Source organism: Corvus hawaiiensis, chromosome 12, assembly GCF_020740725.1.
Source record: "Corvus hawaiiensis isolate bCorHaw1 chromosome 12, bCorHaw1.pri.cur, whole genome shotgun sequence".
NCBI lineage: Eukaryota > Metazoa > Chordata > Aves > Passeriformes > Corvidae > Corvus > Corvus hawaiiensis.
In genome coordinates, this window is record NC_063224.1 from 14,750,300 (window position 1) to 14,773,139 (window position 22,840).

The 22,840-nt window shown below is 43.7% G+C and overlaps 1 protein-coding gene and 1 long non-coding RNA gene across 2 annotated transcripts; one reads left to right on the forward strand and one right to left on the reverse strand.

Moving 5' to 3' along the window:
- Positions 1-1,297: 1,297 nt before the first annotated feature.
- On the reverse strand, positions 1,298-22,554 carry LOC125332032. The gene is made up of 3 exons (XR_007206353.1): positions 22,541-22,554; positions 15,878-15,882; positions 1,298-4,519 (listed from the first exon to the last, which is right to left on the reverse strand). It is a non-coding gene; the product is annotated as an uncharacterized LOC125332032 (long non-coding RNA).
- On the forward strand, positions 10,565-14,039 carry POP4 (POP4 homolog, ribonuclease P/MRP subunit). The gene is made up of 7 exons (XM_048316546.1): positions 10,565-10,614; positions 11,045-11,097; positions 11,513-11,736; positions 12,356-12,433; positions 12,639-12,700; positions 13,040-13,141; positions 13,569-14,039. Exons 1-7 carry the CDS (start codon positions 10,608-10,610, stop codon positions 13,703-13,705), a joined length of 663 nt encoding a protein of 220 aa, XP_048172503.1. The 5' UTR covers positions 10,565-10,607; the 3' UTR covers positions 13,706-14,039.
- Positions 22,555-22,840: the final 286 nt, after the last annotated feature.

The window sequence follows — 22,840 nt, forward strand, 5'->3', positions numbered from 1 at the left end:
TTAAGAACATAAACTCCCTTTATGAACCTGAGTTAATTATTTTATGACCAGAGAGGTCTTACACTACTTACGCTAGACTAAAGCATTTCACTGAAGAAAACCATCTCAAAAGGAGGGAGCTTTGCTGGGTTCAGAAAGTGTTTGTCAACCTGCTTGTAAATGTGCACGGAAAAGTCAACCCAGTTTAAGCTCATTACCCCGGGTAATTCAAACCTTGCCACAGCAGGATTTTTGGAGCAGAGAAGCACCAGAGAAAGCCCTGCTCACGTTCAGGGCCATGAAAATGCCATGTGTTCACCCAGCACGTTTCCCTTCATTCAGTGCTCATCTATTGCTGCTGGCATTTACAGGACTTGGGAAAAACATCCGTCCAGTTTGTTGTTTACAGCCGGGAGTGCAACTGCAAAATGGTGAGAGGGGGAGGCGGTGTGGGGAGCCCTGGGGACCATTTCCCCGGGGAAACAATCTCAGCTGCTCTGGGGCTCAGGACCAGGAGACACGCGTGCTGCATGACCTGCACGGGGAATGTGCTCAGGCAAGTTCTGCGGGCACGCTGAAGCCATTTATTTTTATTTTAGCAACACTTAGCATTCTCAAAACAGCCGGATGGAGCTCAAGGACACAGGTAAATAAGCAGAAGCAGCATGATTTGACACAGCTCAAAGTTTCACTCTGCTCTAAAACAAGCTTTTCTTGGTGCAGAAAAAGGGTGAATGTTTTTTCTTCACCTGCTGAACCAAGAAACAAAATAAGGTGTTTTCCCAACTAAATGAACTGATAACGGGCTTTGTCATGCATCCCTAGCTAATTGGGGCGTGATGAAGTGCATAATTCCAAAGCTATCTAGCCTGAGGGCTTAAAGGAAAGCTTAACTCTGCCTGCAAAGCAGAGTGGCGATAGCTGGTGTGACAACTGCCTATCAGGAGGATGCAGGCTTTCAAACCAGCCTGACACAGGGGCACTATCTGATTGCAACTCGAATTCTGCCCACAGTCCTGCTGCTGGGTTCAGCAGTTACTCGATGGCCAATAAAGCATTAAAGAGTCACAATGTACAGCTTATTTCAGGAGGAAATATTTTAACAGACCAGATGTCTGTCATGCATGCGTTAAGAAAACCAGGACACAGCATACCAAATTAAGTTCAGCTACAGTAAAATAATTGTAACAGAGCAATGCTGACCCCCAACTACGGACCAGTGAGACCTGGCTTTTGCTGCACAGGTGAGATTACGTTTTTCTGGTTTGTTTTCCTTCCTGTTTCCTTGCATATATAAAGCACACATATATAGTATATATTCACATAAATATAGCATATATTTACTATTCAGATGTTTGAGATAAAACCCCAATATTTTAGAGAGAGAAGTGTCCTTCAAGCTCAGCAGCACAAACTATGGTCTCACAGAAATACAAACTGCAAGAGAAAAATAGCCCCTACTGTGCAACCCTTTCACTTTGTTAGATTGCAATATATTTTCTTATTTTTCATGCGCCGGGTTCGTGTGACCCTGCCAGTATGTAAAAATGGTTGTTGACAGTTTCTTTGTTTTGATTTTATTACAATGTAATTTATGGGATGCTGAAAGTCTGCAAGTACTTGTACTTGACTGACATTTCTCTGAGAGTCAAAAGATTGCTCTGTATACTTGACTGAGATTAAAATGAGTAGACTGCGTATAGCTGTATCCTCCTTTGAAAGTGCAGGATTGGAAGGCTTCCATTAAATTGTTATTTTCAGTTATTATTAGCTCCTAAATCAGTTAATATAATTCCTTTCCCATAATGAATGCACAGCACTGTAAGCCTAAATGCCATATTTTCTATTGATCTATTTCCACAACCTGTTTAGTGAAATAATTAAAATGATTTACAAGGCTGACCCAATATCTTAGTGGTTTAGTAAATCACGCTGCCATGTGGGAGGCTCAGCTGGTTTTAAAGCACAGCTCGTGGCAGGAGCAGGACCTGAGAGAGGAGCTGTTGTGCCGCACCTGGAGATGTGCCGGGCTCCGGAAACGCCTCCTCCGGCACTCAGGGAGAACAAGGGCTCCAGCTGCTTTGCTCAGCCATCACCCCTGGCCAAAGATGGGGAATTTCTTGGTGCCACCCAGAGAGATCAGAATCTGAGCTGCAGGGAATGTATCTACACCGGCAAGTGGATCATCCCCGTTTTCTACCCCCAGAACTGACTCTGTATATCTGTGTGGGCACCAAAAATGTCTCAGCTGTGGAGTATGATATTTTTACATGCAACACAATGAGGGAAATTACTATTTCTACCTTCTTTTTTTTTTTTTTTTTTTTTTTTGTTTTAATTCATAAGAAGAGGACAGCACACAACACACATCTGTGTTTAAATGCCAGGCTTATGGCTCAGTATGATTCAGTAGTGTCAAGACAAAGACACACTTAGGCATTCCCCAGTCCCTTAAAATCCCTAGAAGTCACTCCTCAAGTGATAGAGTTTCATTAAGATGATCTCCTTGGCACAGGAGCACCTCCTGTAATGATATGAGCTCTCCTGATGCCTCCATGTCTCCCACAGTTCACACAGGCAAACACACAGGGCTGATGCTGGTAGGACCACCAGGATATTCCTGTGTTTGTTCCCAGCTCACCTCCCAGTGTTAAGGAAACACCGAGAGCCCTTGGAGCAGGGGCAGAAGGACATTACAGCAGAGCCTGGGAGGAGACACAGCAGCCAGGCTGTGTAGCAAGAGTGGCAAGAGCCAACTAAAAGTACCATTATCAAAAGTGGGTAACAACTCTCTTTCTCATGAAGAGTGTGGATTTTGACAGCTTCAGTCTGGAACAAAAAGGATCGAGGTGACTTCTGGGGATCAGGGCAATGGCTGTAAAGCAAGGAGTGTGCAGCCAAGGTCAGCCCTCCTGGGGTCTCTCAGTGTCCTGCCCTGGCCAGCCATGCTGGGAGAACATCCCTTACACGTGTGTGGACAGGAAGGACACAGACCTCCATCCTGGAAAGACAGAGCCCGTAACTCTGAAATCAGTCAGGTTTGAGACACCACTTATAATGCATCTACTTGCAATCCCTGAGCAAGCCTCGACCTTGCTTTCAGCATCTAGCACATTTTTTTCGTTCTATTATTTTGAATAATTACAAAAAGAAAAGAAAAAACATCCTATAAAAAAAACTTTTAAATTTGAAGACAGTTGCTGGATGCACTTTGCAGCAGATGTTCTTATCTTCCTTCCCTGACTCTGACCCACAACCAATTCTATTTTGCTTTAAATGGACCTGTAATTTCACAATATGTATTCAGCTGGAAATATTTTTTTTTGTTAAATAAACTTTACCCTTGTGCTGACTGCTCCAGGCTCTGAAAAGAAACACTTCTACCTTGTGACTGTTCCAAAATGTAGGCCTGAAATTTAAAAAAATAGAAGTGGTAAATGGGCTGTAATCATACTGAAGGGCAAGTGAATACTCCTCCTCTAAGGCAGAAGAAAATAAAGAGAAATCTGCTTTGCTTCTGCTGCCTCAATGCTGATAATATTACAGATCAGAGGGCTTTTTTTAGAAAGAAGCCTGCTGTGCTGCAGTGTGTGTTTCAGGGTTGAAATACCTGTAGTCAAGCCCTTAAAGCCACACTTGGACATGTAAATCAGAGCCTTGTTTCATGTCCCCAGCAGCACCTGGTGTTGCCAGCAGTGGAGGGCCCTGGCAGACACCACCACAAGCACCGGCAGCTCCGGACTCACCACGGGCCAGTGTGCACTGGGAGCAGCGTGTCTGTCCTCAGCTGTGCACCTGAGAGCTGCAGGGATGTTACATGAGAGCTCAGTGCCTGTGACAAACAGCACTGAAGTGATGTGAGGTTCAAAAATGACCTCAGAGAGCGACAGTAACATGCAAACACCCACGTCCTGAGTGCACAGCTGGGTCACTGCCTTCTGCCCCAGGAGAACATCTCCCCCACTTCAGTATCTGCCTGGCCTCAGATTAGTTTTCTTCCAGAACAGGACAACCACAAACCAGAAGGAGCTGGGCAGCTCTGGGGCCAGTGTGTGCCACATGGCTAAAGCTGACAGGGTCCTGAGCAGTGACTTGCTCGCTGCCCCGAGCCTGCATGGCATGCACAGCTCTGTTGGTGACTACCAGCTCTGCTGAAGATTATCCCTCTTGGTGATTGCCAGCTCTCTCAGTGATTATCAGTGTGCTTTTACATACAAGTCTGTCCTTTCCTGCAGCTCCTCTGTACACCTGCCAAAGCATCCATCCTTGAGCTTGCTGTAGTCTCAAATAACCGGTGTTCTTCCTGTAGCAGGATCCACCCCTGCAGCACTCCTCATTTCACACTCATGTAACTCTCAGAAATCCTTTAAACCACAGCAACACAGAGTGACTTGAGCTACCTGCTAACTAGGGCTCTGTACTTACTGAGCTGTGGCAAAGCCAAGGAGCCCCTGGCAGCTGTCTGCAAGTGTGCTTTGGGTCAGGTATAAGCCTGTGATTAGTTAATTCTGTTTAGAGAATGTACTTAAATTTTCACACACTGTTCTTTTTTTAACAAGTATAAGGTGCTTAATAATCTCTACCACCTGAAATAATCACAGGCAGGATGAAAGGTCTCCCTCTCCCACCCTTGCCATTTCATCCCACTGCAAAATGTATAAATTAATCCCATGCTAAAATTAACATATATTGCTGAGGCAAATTAATTGGCATCTCCATGTATATCTATTAGCTTCCAGCATTTCCTGAGAGGGCTTTCATTTAATTACCAGCCTGACAGCCTAACTCACTCCCGAACTGCAGCCACATTTATTACTTTTATCTCCTTGGACACCTGCCTCCGTGGTTTATCAGATTTCTACTGAAGAGAAGGACAGAATATTTTCTATTGCACCAGGTTATTGTTTCTTTAAAAGGCACTTACTAGAGCCCTGACCTCACACAGGGGGGTTTTCTGGTTAGCTTTGGATGGGCTTTTTTCTTTTTCAATTATCAAAGGACTGCTGCAGCGTTAACCCTCTCACTGGCCCACCACACTCCAGCAGCTCTGAAGAAATGGGACTACAGACAGGGAGCTGAAAGCCTCATCACCAGCTCTGTGCAAGCAGCTGACCACTGCTCATAAGGACCCTGCCTGCAGTGGGAGTCCAAGCCCTCAGATGCTGTGACTGCTTTTCACACTCCCATGGATGAAAACTTCAAGTGGAAAAGCTGAGAGAGCACAGCTCAGTGCCCTCCACTGCAGTCCAGTGAGGGGGATTTAGCTGAATTGCTCTTGATGGTTTGGGTCACACTTTATACAGTCACGGATGTCTCTATAATTGGTTGATAAAACACCAATGTAGATACAAGGAACATTATAAAAGTAATGCTGCCTCCATGCATTACCAACATGGTCCCAGGCAGCATTATGGGTTATCAGTACCCTGTGTGAGTATGCACCACTCCATAACAGCTGGGAATCGCAGCTCTCCTTTCAGATTGCTTCAGGCAGCAGCTCAGGACCCTGCTGGTTCAGGTGCTGACTGTGGCAACAGGGCTCCCTCAGCCCAGTTACAACAGACAAATAGTTCTCAGTTGTTTTTCTCTGGGTCACACTACCTGAGACACACAGGTCCCCTGGGCAGCACTCTCGTGAGCTGGCGTGTTGTGACAGACACATTCAAACCAATGTCTGGGACCTGAAGCTGTGTGGTGCAGAGGAGCCCTTCCCGTGTGTACTCAGCAACTGCATCCTTTGGAGGTGCACGAGCAGATTTGCTTTGTTGAAAGGAATGGCTCACTCCTGACAGCCCCAGCACGCTGCTTTCAAAGAGTCTAGCAGGAACAGGGCTTTGCTGAGAGTGATGCTTTTGAGAAGGATGCCTCATTAGAGAGGAAAAATGAGAAATTCTTATCTGTTCCATTAATGAACCTTCTCACTTTCCTGGGATTTCACAGCAGTTGTAACTCCAGGCACGGTGGCTGTTTGGCAGGAAGCACCTGCTGGCTGGGAGCTGTGCAGGACGTGGCTGTGCTGCAGGCACTGACCAGTGTGGCTGGAGCCTCCTGCTCCCAAATGGGTCAGGGTGTCAGAGGCAGTGCCCGTGGTCCCAGCCAGAGCCCCCATGAGCTGCAGGGTACCCTCCCCCGCCTCTGACCCGAGCACCTGCTGGGAAACACAGCAAAAGATGCTTCAGTGAATCACAAATTACTTTAACATACACCTTTTATTTTCAATACATCTGTATTATATTCAAAATTTAATGAGTTATGTCAATTTTATGTAGTTTAACCAAAACCAAATGAAATAAATTAAACTAGTCAGTCTGCTATAACTCCAATGACTATTATTACTTTCTAATTTATTATTCTTAATCCTCGTTTTTGCATCATACATCCCTATAACACATGAGCTAATGTTAATTAAGTTTTAAAATAGAATATTCAACAAGATCTAAATGAGACTCAAAGCATAACAAAAGTAATGACTGTGAGACAGACTGTCATGGAATAATACATGAATGCTGAATGGTGGTATTAATTAGTAAATACAAGCTGTTCAGGAGCAGAAGTGGTGCCTGTCATGGTGATGTGTGTTTGGATCATACGTGATCCAGCATGCAGGGAAACCAAATGTCAGCTGCCAAAGCCTCAGCTTTTCTGACTGCTCATTAATGTTTTGGGGAGCAAGTGTTGCTATTTTAGGGGTGCTCTGTGAGGTAAGGCTGGGTAGTTGTAGTTTTAGTAGTTATCTCCAGGTATTCTAGGGTTGCCCATATTTTAAATATTTCAAAACTGATATAGCTTCTTATTTTGACATAAGAATATATTGGTGTTTAAAAAGTGGCCTCCTTAGCTTGTGGTGAAATTGAATTCCTTCAAAAGCCTCTTTTCCCTGATACTGTGATGCAGAAGAGGTTGGCGTATGGGGGAACTGGAGTCCTGCATGCTAAACCAAGCTGCAAACAGGCCCATTTCTTCCAAAAGAGGACACAATTTGTAAACTTTTTTTAATTTATCTTTAACCCTGAAACAGTGAGCTGGAGTCCAACATCACTGTACAGACAGTCTCGGGCTGCCCTCTAGTGTGAGCAGCTCTGGGGACAGGGCACAGCCTGCCAAAAACCTGCCATGTTTCAGTTTTTTTAAAACCCAGCTACTAAATCATTGGGATTTTCTGACAACATTTTTGAATTATTATTTGCTTCTGATTTCTGTGCCACTGAGATTTGGACCATGCTTCCGAGCGCTTTCTTGTTTCTGTCAGGCACAGACAAGCCAGTCTTTTGTCTGTGCCCTGCAGTGGCAGCTGCAATTCGAGATGAGAAGGAGCCAGGACTGCAAGGAAATAATGAACTTTCAGCTGGGAAGGACAGTTTATCAGCTTGGGGCGGGGCGGAACACGATGACAAGCCATGAGTTAAGGGCAAGCTGATAAAGCAGAAAAATCAATGGAAAAATATATGGAAAGAAAACATTTGAGGGATACAGGGTACTTCAAAAGATGCTGCTCTTCAGTCAGCCACAGCAATCTAGAATCAGTCAACCAAGTCCTTAATGCAAGAGTTTGGGCTTACACACACAAATATTGCAAACCTTCCTTTGGCAAACCTACACTGACACGAGATGAAAATTCAGGCTATCCATGTCAATCGCTCCATGTACCCACCGGGATGGACAGCAGATTTAACTCTGCCCACCCACCACCATCCCCCAGACATGACCTGTTCCAGGTTGGGTTTTTCCAGGGAACCCTGAGTACTGACTCCCTGGAAAGGTCCTGGCTGCACAGCCAGTCCTGGGAGGGAACAGGTGTGTTGGGTATGGTCAGCCAAGGGGCCCTAAAACTGCTGGCATGGAGCTCCCTCCAGGCCCAAAGGAGATGTCAGGAGAAGGATGCCACAGCCAGGTGCAGGCAGCAGCTGGTGGGATGATGGCAGGGCTGACACAGACTGAATGGACGCTGCTTCAGCACAGCCATGGGAAGGGGGTGGGAATTATATTATCTGGATAGAGGAAATCAGATCAGAGGGCTTTAAATGGAAATTATTTTCACCAGTACAGATGTCCCTAAGGACCAACTTCAGCTGCTAATACAATTTGGCCAAGAGGAATAAACTATATTGATCTTGAGAGCTCAAATGCTTGCTGAGACAGTCCTTCTAGAGAATTACAGTATTTATTTCCTGCATCACTGACAGTCAGCAAAAGTATAACAATGATTACAGCCCAGTGACTTTTTGCACACACCAGTTAACTTCACATTCATCTCTCGCTTCAGTTCATAATTACTCTTTTTTAAAAATTCACTGATCTTCTATTCTTGTGTCACACAAATATCTTTAATTATACTGTCTTTGGTCACTTCACATCTCAAGTTTTAGCTTTCTGTGACTATCACTATAAAGCTCATTCTGTAATTGCTCCACAGCCACCCAGCTCTCCAAAGACACTACTGCCCCCAGCCTGGCCTATACACAGGTTCTTGCCCATCTCTGCAGCTCAGCAGCCCCAACAGGTACAGCAATATCCTCCCCTACCCTACACAGGTAGATTGTGTCCATGGAAGAAGTTTGCATGGGTGTGGGGGGGCTGTTAGTATTTTTGGAGAGCAATAAATAAAGCCACATAGATTTAATTGGATAAGAAATGCCAATGCTGGCACCTATAACATGGTATTAATAATCTATGTCAGGGAATTTTATCCCTACAAACCTATTCCAAGGTGATTTACTCAAAGTAAAAAGCTTCAAAACTCTAAGACACTAAGACAGGGTGCTGCACATCCCGAAACACGCATTGCAGTTATTTTTTTAGCATATTTCCACATCACTTTATATTTACCTCTTATCCATCTTTCCTCGTTTCTCTGAGCCTTCTTTTTCTTATCTATAAACTGCCTTTGCCTATTCTGTGGTTTCTCAGTTTCTTCACCTATTCTTTTTCATGTTTATTTGATGTGACACAGAGCCTTCTTGCTGGGACACACACTAACACTGATCTCTCTCCCTCAGACATTGTATCTGAAGATAAATTGTGGAATGAAGATGTAGAGCTGTTGGAACAGACTGGTTTCCCCAGGCACCAGTTTAGCTTGGATCATTGGATTTACAACACCAGCACCGCCAACACTGATTTGACTATTAATCCCTGAAGACCCCTAAGAATTGCAGCATAAATCCAGTGAAGGAGCACTCATATGGCCCTAAAGACCCATAGCTCTTATCCTGGTACTCCATTCATGAAAATTGATCTTCTCGTAGTAGCAATGACAACTCAAGGAGTCCATGCTTTGTAAAACCAAGAGATCCACTTGCTGTGGTAATGTACTTAACTGCCAGGAGGTCTGTGATACAAACCAGCTGCTGTTCATGCTTAGTACTCTGCAGAGACTGGCCCTTTCTCCTTTACACACGTCCAGAGAGATCTACTATTTCATATTGAGGATCACTTTAGTACCTTTGTGCCCCACAACACCACTCAACAAAATCATCACGTTTCCTATACCCTGCCTCAGTAACTCCCTCCCCAAATATCCTTTTCCAAGCAGTGCTTAATTATCTGCTAAGCCAATATTGACATGTGACAAGAATATAAATCTCTTCTGTATTTGGAGAACAATCATGCCTGAGCAGAGGCTGCAGGAGTTGGGACTGGGCTGGCAAGGAAAAAGAACTGGACACTGGTTTCAAGATACTTCTGTGTTGTAAGTGAGCAGGACTCTGTCCTATCCCGGGAGGAAAGAGGCCCTGATGTGTCAGAGCATGTAAAGCTCGCAGTGATTGGCATCTTCCTATGTCTTGACCTTGATTGCTAGAAACATGAGGGCTGGTTTTAACCAAAGATCTCATGTTGCTGGGTGTGCAGTTCCAGGAACAGATCTGTTACCTGCTGAGAACAGAGCCAGGCACTGCCTGCAGCGGCAGCCAGGGCTACGGCTGGAGAGGCCTTGTAGGACTGCACGGGACTAGGAAAAACTTCTCTCTCCTACCAAGGGAAGTGGGATAGCAGGAACTTTGGTAAGGGCAGAGAGGACCTGCTCCTGCCGTGGCCCCCAGAGCTTGGGCGGTTGCTGGCTCCAGTACCACATTTGTAAATCCTGGGAGAAATTTCCAGAACAAAGGAGGCAACAAAAGAGGGAGATGAGGAGACTGCAGGATGGAAACGTAGAAATGTCTATCCTAGCATCTGTGGTAGGAGTGACTGCAGGATGAGAGAGAAGTGAGGATTGACGTGGCCAGGCTGCCCATCACGAGAGTCCAGACTCCGCTGTTACTATGGGAAGGACACTAACACGTCAATATTCCAACAACAGACTCGTGTACTCCGTGTGTCCACGACCATGCTCAGGTGGTGGATGACTACAGAAAATGGCCTGTGTTACAGAAGGTATGACTGACAGGGCTTTTTAAAAAGAAGTTCCCCCATGATAGTAAATGAAATATCTGCTGCTCAGTGTCTCCCAATTTAGAGAATTTATTAGTACAAGAGCAGTAAATACCAGCCAGATCAATAGAACAGCTCCCCTCACGGGAGCCCACCGCGTTCCGCGGGCGGCGGCGCCGCCTTGTGGCCAGCACGGGGAGCGCCCCTGTGCGCAGGCGCGCCCGCCCGTCATCGCCCCGCGCGGGCTGCGCCGCGGCGTCATGGAGGGTGAGGGGAGCGGGGAGAGAGGGACGGGGGGACAGGGAGGGTGAGGGGAGCGGGGAGAGAGGGACGGGGGGACAGGGAGGGTGAGGGGAGAGGGGAGAGAGAGGGACGGGGAGACAGGGAGGGTGAGGGGAGCGGGGAGAGAGAGGGACGGGGGGACAGGGAGGGTGAGGGGAGCGGGGAGAGAGAGGGACGGAGGGACAGGGAGGGTGAGGGGAGCGGGGAGACGGGTGGAGGCTGAGGGATGGAGGGAGAGCGTGGTGGATGAGGGATGGTTGAGGGGTGAGGGATGATAAAGGGTGAGGGATGCAGAGTGGGCGGTGGAAGGTGAGGGATGGGGCGGGCGCCGGTGGGCAGTGCGGGGCGAGGGGTGGAGGGTGAGGGATGGGGTGAGCGCCCGCCCCCGCTGACCCTGCGCCGCCGTGCCTTGCAGGGCAGCTGTACCGCCGGCTGCCGCCCGAGGAGACCGGGGAGCTGCGCCTACAGGTACCGACCGGCCCCGGCCCGCGGGGCCCGGAACTCCACGCCGGGAGTTACCTGGCGATTCCCACTCCTACGCGGTCCTTTAAACCCCGTTAGGCACCGAAGCGCCGGGGGTCGGTTGAGTCCCCGGTTTCCCCTGTAAATCCCGCTCGGAACTCGCCGTTTCAAACGAAATGCAAAAAAGAGCTTTTCCTCCAAAATGCGAGTCCGACTCCGGGCCGGAGCCGGGGCCGAGCTGTGCCCGCGCTCGGCACTGCAGGCGGGGCTTCGGAGTGGGAACATCTCCCTCCACTGGCACTGACGGGAAGATCTCCCATTCCCACGGAGATTTTGCCGACTTGATAAAACCACTAGTCAGCAGCAAGTTTTAATTTAATTAAAATGTACTATTTTAAAGTGTTCTTTCATATGTCTTTAGCCCCAGGGCTCAGAAAAAGCCAAGACATTTGTACATGCCTTCCTGAAGCGTAGTATGCCCAAAATGAAAGATGAAGCTATCCAGGATATGTTAACTCGGAAAGCTGTAGTTCTTGAGCATTATCCCAAAAAAAAGACCAAGCAAAAGAGGAAGAAGACAAAAGGTTTTACTGCCAAGCAGAGGAGAGAGCTGCGTCTGTTTGAAATTGAACCTGAACAGCAAAGGTAAGACCTTGAATGTCTTCTTTGTGTAGTGAAGTACATCAGAAGTGTATAAAAGCAGCAGCACGTGCATGTGGATAGGAATCCTTCAGTATGTAAAGTCACACTACTTGTGGCATTTCACCATGAGAAAAAGAGTTCTCTTGTCTGTATAGGTGCAAGATTCATTTCTGTGCATTTCATTTTGTGTACCTGAATATGACAACAAATCAAACCCAAACACCCTCTGATTTCAGTTTTCAAAGTTGGACTGTCTGTGACCAGAGAGTAAAAATTCTGCATAAGGTCCCTTGAATTGATCATGTTGAATGAAGCCCCAGCTTTGCTAACAAAGTAAGCAAGGAGATAAAAGAGTAGAAAAAAAAGTAGAAATCTCTTCAGGCTTAGCCTGATTCTCTAAAACACATGACAGTTTTGGGTTGGTAGAGAGGAGCATACTTTGTGCTTGTTTTATAAAGTAAACCAGCTATTTGGAGTGGGTCACCTTGCAGGGTAACTTAAGGTTATGTAACTTACAAATGTCAGTCTTAACTCTGTGGAAATACAGACTACTTCAATAATCAACCAATGGATGTTTTATAACTAAGTTTTGTATGATACTTTTGATCTCTTTTTACTGCAGATATGCCATCTTCCTCCCACTCCATGAGCTGTGGAAACAGTACATCAGAGACCTGTGCCATGGACTCAAACCCGATGCGTACGTTGACATATTTTAAATTTAGTCTGGGTTTTATACAGTAGATGCTTCCAGTTTTATTGAGTTACTGCTTGAAACTCTACAGTTGATAAGTACTATTTCTGTAAGCTTTGACCGTGATTACAACAATCATGGTCACATTTTGTAAACCTGACAGTTCATAGGATTTTTTTCCCTCCTTTTTGATCCCATTCTCCTCTTCAAGGCAACCCCATATGATTCAGGGCAAGCTGCTAAAAGCTGATCTCCATGGAGCCATTGTTACAGGTATTCTGTTTGTTTGCTTGTATAACATCATCTGCAGTTAAGTAATGCTTAACTTCACTTAAGTAGTTCAGGTGCTTATTTTTAAATTCTTTTCAGTATTGTTAACTCTAGAATCACATAGTTGAGATCATATTTCTTTCCTTAAAATGCTAATTGCTTTACAACTACTCTTGAAAATCATATTGTTGTTTGCAAAGGTTAACTGCACATTTTACCAGTGATTACTGTAACTTCTTTATTTCAGAATACTGCAGACTAATTTTTAAAATCATGAGGCAACAGGAGAAGGGCAAATAAACTCCATCTGAAATTTTCTAATACATACTTCTGTTCTTGCAGTTACAAAATCAAAGTGCCCCTCTTATGTTGGGATAACAGGAATCATTCTACAGGAATTTAAACATGTCTTCAAAATTATCACTAAAGAGGACAAGTTAAAAGGTATATAAGAATTTTTTTTCAGTTCTTTTCACGACTTGAATCATAAAAAAAATCCTTGATCACACTCTTCATTTTGCACCTCTTGAGTACATTGGTTTATATCAGTGGTTTTGGCTTTGCGTAGAGTGGCAGAAGTCACCACCCAGCAGCCCAATATCTTACCAAAAACAGATCTCATTAGAAATGAGCAATTTAAAAAAAGTGCAGCACTTAACTGTATGCTCCTGTAAGAGGACTAACTTCGGTAATTCCAGTTAAATTTGGAGACTTGGGTTATTTTTCTTCTCTTGATAAAGTATAAAAACCTTGAAATGTGTCAAGGCTCAAATCTCCAGGTGAATAACATCCCCTGGTATGTCAGTGTATTTTCATAACAGGGATTTATGTTAGCCCACTTTGGTCAGTTTGTGTCTCTTTGCATTTTCAGTTGTTCCCAAACTTAACAACGTATTTAGCTTGGAGCTTGATGGATTCATTTCCTACATCTATGGAAGCAAGTTCCTGCTCAGAGCAAGTGAGCGATCTGCAAAAAAATTCAAGTTGAAAGGAACTATTGACCTATAATTTCATGGAAAGTCAGAAGCATTCACAGAAATGTCTGCTGTTTTCCTGCAGTTCAAAGACCAGGTTTTCTGGCAGATGGAAAAAGCAACAGCCATGTGAAATATTTATAAAGCATTTCTTCTTAATGAAGAATGAGCAGTATCTGCTGTCTTTAAGCAGTCTCAGACTGTTGAAATTGGTTGTATGTTTTGTTATTGGTATATAATATTCTGGCTTTTATTAAAGTTATATGATTAGTATTAATTATCTGACTCCTGTTTCAGTGTATAATTGTGAATTTGTACAGTGAAAATTAGATTTTGTAACTCTGTAATAAATGTTACTGTTGTATAAATTGGTCTTTAGCTGCCTGTTATATGTTGGCAGTGAGACTGCAGGTGCTGACAGCTGCTTTTTATAATCATTGTGCCTGGGCCAACATCAGCATCTCTGCCTGCTGCAGGCACATGCAAGTAAATTGTTTCAGCTGACAGGTTTTACCTTGAGTGTCTCCTTCCCTGGGGTTGATGCTCTTACAGAGAGACCAGGTGTGTGTAATGTAACCATGCCAAACGTGCCACACAGCCCTGCAAGGTGTCTGTCCCCCAGTGCTCACTAACACCCTGCTACTTTGAGGTTAACTGAGATATGTCTGTATCAATAAATATACACTGTCATGGCAGAGTGCAGGGAACACATCAGAGGGAGGGAAGCACTTGAAGCTAGAAATTCACAGATGTGACCCTGTTCAATCTTGTATTTCAGTTACCCATGGAATTACCTTGTGAATGTTTAACCTCTGTCCACAGAGCTATTGTGCTTCAGGTATCCTCAGCCCCTTCACATTTTTTACTGTACACTTCATTTTTGATTGCCCAGATTACAATCTCTCATTGACTAGGTAGGTTTGACATGTTTGGGCGGTGGAAGTGACCCCTGTATTTAGATTGCTTAACATTTTTCTGTTATAAAAGTGCTTCTATGGTGGTTTTGTTACAAACGTAATTTTCAGAAGCTTTTAATCAATTTCAATATCAAATGAAAGACTTGTACCTGGGAAAAGTTCTTCCCTGTCACCTTTCAAGCATTTGTAGCCAACCAGGGTCATTTCTTTAAATAGAACACAGCTGTTCCTCACATAATCACACCCCAAAGCTGAGTAACTGGGGTTGGGAGGGCAGTCAGAGCTCATCACCACCTCCACCCCCAGTCCTACAAAAACACTTAACTGGCCTCCAAAGCTCCCACTTGGTGCAGAAATTAAAATATTTGTTGCAATTATATTATAACCTTGAAATGGGGAAAACAGTATTTTTGCTATTTTATATGAGGAAATAGTCATTTCACACCAATGAGAATTTTTATCTGTGAAGTAAGAACAATATGTGTTCAAGTTGTAGACACAAGTTATTATTCTACCTTGCACCCATTACTCCTTTCAACATTCTCTAAAATCTCTCGGTTTCCTGTGAGAGGTCAGAAGGAAAAACAAACAAAGCTGTAGAAAGCATAAATCATAGCAGAAACTTTGGGGACAATGACCTAGTTTCAATTTTGCTCATAGCCTTCAGTGTAACATCTAATTAAGACATCTGTTAAATGCCTATAATATTAAATTAATAGGGGGAAGCTAATGGAACTTTATTGGCATAGTCCAGTTAATTAACATTAAGGGCCTTTAATGGAGGGCTTAAAGAGGCATTAATGGGGATGCCATACAAATCGGAATTAGGCGCAATCATGTCTCATTGTGCTGTGAAGGACATAACATGTTCTACCATATGGGCACATAGATGAGCACGATACAGCTTCCCATAGCTACTGGTGCTTCCATTTTTTAAACTATTTCAGCAACCACAAAAACAAATGCTGCCTTGGCAGTGCCTCGGTAAAAGCAATGCTTTCATTATTTACAGTGAAGAGTACCCAGGAGATGTCAAAGGGCTCCCCAGGTAATCCCAGGCTAGTGGCGCAGAGAGACAGGTGACAAATAAACAGTAACAAGAGCTGAACAGCCCAGGCATTCAGTATCCTTTACTGCAGCTGGTAAATCACTTGAGAGGCGTTTTTGCAATGCCTCCAGGTGTTCCAAACAGCCCCATAACTCACTGCAGCTGAATCGCCCTGCAGAGCTGGGATCACTGCCCACCCCCCAGCAAATGGGAAGGGCTCTGTGCAGGGCTCTCTGGTCACTTTTCCTAGAACACATGAAACTCCCCAGGGCCTTGTCAAGGACCTGCCTTAGAAACTGGGAAATGTGAAAATGACGGCTCACCTGTCCTCCCCCGCCCATTCATGGCCATTCCCTGTCTCTTCATTGGCTGAGACAGTAACTACTTAATGGATTTAATATTGGAAAATTGGAGAACTAATCACAGCTGTCTCTAATATGCTTTGTCCTTCATATGTTCCAACTCTGGATTGCACTCAGCAGAGACACGTTTTCTGTAATGATTTTTACACCTGAACTCTCACTAACCAGGGAATAATGAACAGCAGTGAGCAATGTCTCACTACCTTACACACATTTCTGCTTTCCTATTACTGTGTATGCATATTCATAACTAATATGAACTAAAACAATTGTAAGCAATTTAGTTACTGAATTTTGAACACTTAAGCAAGAATAGAAAAACAAAAATCCCACAATTTCTCTTTCAAACCTCAGAATAATTCACTGTAGGAAATGTTTGAAATTAAAGCCAAGTCACATCCAAGAAAACACATGGGCTATTCTCTTTGAGGGGGATTTCCTCTAAAAAATGGGTTAGACAGCAATATAGCAGAAACCCTCACAAACTGTCTGTGGCTGACAAACTCATATTAAATCACTGAAATAACAGCAGCATGTAGCTGATGCTAACTCTATATATTCAATTCATTCCATGTTTTAGAGAAGTGTAAGAGAGAGCATAACATTCTGATCCAGACCATGCTTTCAGGAAACAGCAGCAGTATTTTCTCAAAACTAGGGTGGTCCTGATTTTGTCTGAACAGGGCAATCCCTCAGCCCCTTACTAGAACAGCTCCATGTGCCCATTCCCCATAACAAATGCTCACCATTCCTGCTGTTATACAACCCAAAACCTGATCAAGCCTGTCACACCACAACATTCACCAGCCCATGGTCCCACATACCGAGCCCAATTATACAGCAACAGCTGATTCCGTGGAATTTCACACAGGTTTGACCTACCTTTGTCTCCTGCTCCCCGTCCTTAATTCTGTCATTCCTATGGTGACTCCAGTTCTAAGTCACTGTCCCTAAAGTGTGTGATGAAAATGTATTATTTTGGTAAGGCAGAAATTTCCCTCAGTGTACTGGTTTAATTAAATCAATAAGCAAATGTGAAAAATAGAGGATCTATAAAACAGAGGATCTGCTGCTGAGAGGAGCAGTTACATCTGGCAAACACAAACCTCCTGGGCTGCAGAACAAGCAGTACCTGATACTCTACCTGCAGATGGGTTTTGATACCTACCTCTGCAGGCTCTGCCTGTTGGATAGAGATTATGGAAAACTACAGAGAACCCAGCAATGCTTAATACTGAATTAAGAGCTCTCCCTGTTATGAGAGCTCTCAGCTGCTTTCTACTATTAGTCAGATAAGGCACAGTACCTTATAAGCATGAAGAAAAGAAAAAATGAGTACACAATTAGCTAAAATAATATAACTGATAGGAAAAGGCACAGCCTAAACTTTACAGTCTATCTCTCCCTGCTCCCCAGCCTGTTTTAGGCTATTCCTTTTTTTCATTCTGCTAGGAACTACTCCCATATTGCCAAACCACACTGATTTAAAACATGTTATTTTCATATACTTTCAGCAACTGACAAATCTTGTAATAACCATTCCCTTCTACAGGCATCCAAACAGCATGTCAAGGATCTGCATCCAGGCCTGTTAATAGAAACCTCTCCCTGCTGTATCAGTTATTTCTTTCAAGTCTCACAATAAGCTCCTACTCTCATGGCATATGTACTCTTGACTGAGGAACTAATCTTAAAAGGTACAAAAATGTATAATAATATAGTTAGAACATTAATTATAATATTCAAATCAAAGAACTTCAGCTTCACCTCAAAAATTTTAAATCAATAACCAAAATTGAATATAAATGCTTAAGGGCTTATATGATTGTTAAGGGCAAAAGACTTCAAAACCAAAGCCTCAAGCATGACTGAACTCTCTTTTCCATGGGTCAGGGCTTTTCAGCTGAGCCTCATGGCTCCAGGGCCCCAGGTTTATAACAGAATATGCCGGGAAATGTGCTTGTTGTGTGTGTGTGTGTCCAGCTACCATCACTGGCCTCTGACTACAAGCTCCTTGGACATTCCCTAGTGTACACACAGTACAGCCCCAAAAGAGACTCCACTTTATAGCAACATTATTCTGGGAGGGAGGGAAGAATAGGATTATGCACTTCTTGTAAATGTTAAAATAATTCCATAAATCTGAATAAAATTAATTTTTTTTTCTTGGTGAAATTGTCTGCAACACTCTGCCATGCATATTCTTCCTCTACAGGATTATTTCAAAATTATGGACTCAGAAATGTTCAGCTGGATAGTTCTTGGGTGGCTGAGATGCTCACTGAAGAATTTAAATGATGTAATAGCTATTGAACACCCCATTATATGGCTGCCTAATTAATGTGAATGATAGTTATGTCTTACTCACAGAAGATTATTTTACACGGAGGAAAATCTACTCACTGCCAGAGTAGCCATTTCGATAGTTTTTATAGGAGCAGTTGCATTATGGCTTCATTGAGTAAAAGGTAAGTAGCCGTCCTAAATAATGAAGATTGAAGGTTTAATAGTCCCAATAAAGAATCCTGCAGGTTTTTATTTCAAAAATTAGAGTTTGATTGCAAGTGTATGATAATGAGAGGGAAAAGATCACTGGCATGTGGAATCCTTTTGGCTCCTTGGGAACTTCCATTTCTTCTGTGCAGAAATACAGAGGAATAAGGACAGCAAAACAGAAAATAAGCTGTTCTTTACTTTTGCTACCAGCACGTCCAAGCTCCAAGCCTCTCCCTGTGGCAACATTTCAGTGGCTAAGGATGTGCTGGTTTCTGCCTGTTATACTCGGAAGGCTGACATTACTGGGACAGCTGCACGCAGCTGATCACGTACACACAAATAACCTCAAATAATGTGAAGAGCCCAGCTTAGACCCATTTGAATGATGATATGCAGACATAAGCCAGACTTGTAAACTTGTCTCAGAATTGCAGCCTATTACAGCAACTCTTTTTTGCGAGGCAATAGTCAAGGGACTCGGCATTTCTGTTACGAGACCCTATTTCCAAGGTTATATATCAGAGATTATAACAGCTATAAAAATTCAAATGAGATTTAAAACTTGGCATGAGCATTCTCACTTGGGATCTAATATTTTTTAAGCAAATCTTTACAGGAAAAGCTGAAAGTTTACTTGTTCCACTTGTTATTTTAGGTCTCTGTTGGTACATAACTCTCAGTCTAGATTCCTACACTCTCCCCATCGCAGAACCCAAGTAATCTCTTTTCACAGCTTGCATTTTCAGAATGGCAATTCAAAGATAGGACAATTGATTTGACATTTGTTTCTCCAAACAGCAAACTTTCAGGAAGGGTTTTAAAAGAACTTCTGTTCCAAGGCAGCCACTTTTTTTTTCTTAAGCAATAAAGCACCACATGTGTTTTAGCAAGTAAAAAGTGGCAACAACATTAACCTGAATTATGGTAACAATGACTACAAAACAAGCTGGCTGGGGATTTGCAAATGCAATCTCCAGATGTCTGCAAAAGATCTGATTTATCAAACACACTCCGGGCAGGATTTGTTGTGGGCTTGTACTCCCTAATAAAAGAGGTCTGTGGTATTTATTTACTGGTAGTGTCAGTGAAAGGTGCTACCCTTGTGGCATCTTTCAGAAAGGTGAGTAGATCCATTTTGAATAACCCACAGGATATGGAGAGAGATAGAGACCCTAGAAATTAGACCTTGGAATCACCAATTAAACAGGATGAAGCTAAAGGTTAACTACAGGGAGAGGGGAAAAAAGATTGTAGGAACTGGAGGCAGCCTCCAGAGAAAACCTCAGGTAGTGCCAAGGGGAAGTCCAGTGTACCCCAGCCTCAGGGACAGGTTAGAAACACTAAATGCTAGCATGGAGGTTGCAATTGTATTTTATCAGCACAGTCTGTGGCCATTTAAGATGCTTCCATCTGTGTAGGGGCTTAAAAGCACCACAGTGAAGAGTAAAGGCTGGTTCCACTTCATTTTGATCCACAGCCTTGCTGCTGAGACTGTGATGGGAAGCCTTGGCTAGTGCTTACTTTAGGAGTTATTTTTGTGATATGATTCCCTGCCATACAGGAATGCACTCTTTCCAAGCAGGTCTCCACACAACCCTCCCCATGGATAAATGCTGCATGCAAATAACTCATCACTTGTGTTAGTGATCTTAGAGTGGCACAAGTATGGGCAGAAGCACTGGCCATTAAATTTGTATTCCCTCACCTTCACTGTCACAGTTCAGCCACGAAGTACTTTGGACTGAAAACTAGTGCTTTGTACAAAGAATTTGGGGTCCTTTTATCCTAGGCTCACTATCCAGAGGGGAAAAAAAAGAAAATACTTACATATGTACACAGAATTAAACCAAGTAAAACACACGGTCCATATTTTTAATGTTGCATTTACAGAGCAGTGCCTCCTATTTGCAATGACTTGCAAACAACAGCTTTAGGACAACACCACATCAAGATAATTACCTTTTGTTCTGATTTGTTGTGCTGGGAGTTGTTCCAAAGCAACAAAGTTGGGGCAATTCTTTAGGATTATTTAGAAAACCCAAGGTTTAACCAGCAAGTGATAACACCTCCTGATTTTGAACAATTACTTACTTCTGATTAAACCAAAATGAGTTACTAAGGTGAACAGATTGAGTAATCAAGCTCAATTAAGCATGCGCAATATGCGCTGTAACAACATTCACTGTTTGGTGAAGTAATAAAACAGCTTTATTTTCTTTTGACTTCTGGCAGTCTACCTCCAAGAGCCATTCATTCCTGCTTCTACCCAGGCAGCATTTCCATGAGGATGCATCATGGATTTTAGCAACTTTGCCAAAGATGTTGTTGCGGAGGGAAACAAAGAAATACATCTACAGCCACGAGCAGGAGACAGGAATAGCACCTACACAGGCACGAGGCTTCACTGGGAGAGCCCACACCCTGAGCAGACACTGTTTTCACACAGGACAGCACTGTCGTGCTTTAGAAGACAAGCCACTTTGGGGCTAAACATCTAAGGGAATGTTTCAAAAGGCAGTTTTCTTCCCAGGCAGCAGAATGGCTTGTAGCTTCAGGAAAACTACACTAATAACTCGTAGCTTGGCTCTGGGGCACAGGTATTTTAATTTATTCTTATTATTGTTGCTGCTGGTTTTGTTGTTGCTTTTGTAGAAGCTAACATAAAAATGATACAGAAATCTCACCTCGGTCTATATCCAGAGCAACACGCTTTGCTTTGATACCAGAAGATGGAGCCACATGCTCACAGTTTTAAAGCAGGTTTTTTCCTCTTGCGCCAGAAAACCCACCCATGAAGCGAGCAGACAGTGCCTAGAAACTGCTCCCTTACCTTACATGAACTTGCTGTTTTAGCGTGTCTGTGTGTACAGCGAATCTGGAGCCTGCCTTACCCCGTGTCAGCCGCCTCGCTCAGATGTTTCCATAACAACTCCATTTTCCTTGCTGCAAATATATTTTCTGAATTGCCTACCACGTCAAAATGAAATCGGGAAACAGAACCAAACTAAGCCAGGCATTTCCAATGGCTAAAATATCACACTTTTCATTTCCTCGGTGGAAGGATATACTCTTCAAGGGAGTCATAAATATCCCAGAACCATCAACATAAGACTCCAAACGTCCCATCTTAAATAAAGGCAGATACAACATCATTTTTATTGTGTCCTACAGCATGTGCTCAGATGGCAGAACAGGCTAGGTCTGTGCTCTGCCAACCCTTCAGCTCTGCTGCAGTCAGAGTAAGGCAGGTGTTTGACATGACCAATGTGTGCCTTTGCCCACCCCAGCAGGCAAATAAACCCCTGGTTCTGCTTCAAAACCTACTTGCAAAAAAAAAAAAAAAAAAAAAAAAAAAACAACCAAAAAACAAAACAAAAAACCCCCAAACAAACAAACAAAAAAACACCCAAAAACCAGCCATGGTAGGGTATCTCCCACTGTCTGTTTGGGGTTTTTTTGCAAGTAGGTTTTGAAGCAGAACCATCCCCTGCCCAGCATCCAGGCTGTAGCAGTGCCAGTGGCAGCTGCTCCACAGGCAGGGCAGCCAGGGAGCACCGCTGACCCCCAGAAACTCCACCCTGGGCCGGACAGGGGGGACAGGGCTGGACAAGTGAGGGCCACTCTGCTAAACCCTGCCCTTAGCCAAAGGCTGTGCTGGTCCCACTGCCGCCAGCCACTTCCACGTTAAGATGAAAGGGGCCTTTGTAAAATGACACACATCTGAGAGGAAGAGAAACCCTTCACTAAAGGTATTAAAGTCCATTAGGGCTTGCCTTTGTTGGCTGCTTGCTCTGTGTCAGCTGGATGAGCAGCCAGTCCTAGAGAGTCAGATCAAAGCAAGAAAATGGCATTCCTAATAATGCCAGCAGAGATCTTTCAGGTAAAAATGTTTATTGTTCAAGAACACTGTCAGATCCTTTCATGTCCTTTCCAAACCTGGCAGTGTTCCAGGTTAGCATAGAACTGTTTTAAATACTCAGGTTTAATTATTCTTTTAGCTGCTCTTTCAGACTGTTCTCAGGCAGCAGAAGCAGGCAATGGTTTACTCTCACCCATTTTCTCAGCACAATTTCATAACCTCTTTATAACAAATCCTCCACCACAACAGCTAACATCTCTCTAATGGGACATTAAAAATGAAGTCAGCAAAGCATTCTATCAAAGTGTTCACAAAAAAAGAACCCTCATTATTTTTTACAAAATCTAAGTACAGGATAAAGCACGCTGCCTTTACAACCCCAAATGCTGCAACCTATCAGCAGTAGATATTCAGACATGGCTTCCTTGGGGCACCACCATTTGATAGGGAAAACCAGAAGGAAGTGCGCAACACTGAGTGGGGCCCA

Bases quoted from the DNA above. Each gene is read 5' to 3' on its own strand.
- POP4 (XM_048316546.1), top strand. The intron at 11,098-11,512 runs GTACCGACCGGC...ATATGTCTTTAG, and splicing joins CCGGGGAGCTGCGCCTACAG to CCCCAGGGCTCAGAAAAAGC. The intron at 12,701-13,039 runs GTATTCTGTTTG...CTGTTCTTGCAG, and splicing joins CCATGGAGCCATTGTTACAG to TTACAAAATCAAAGTGCCCC.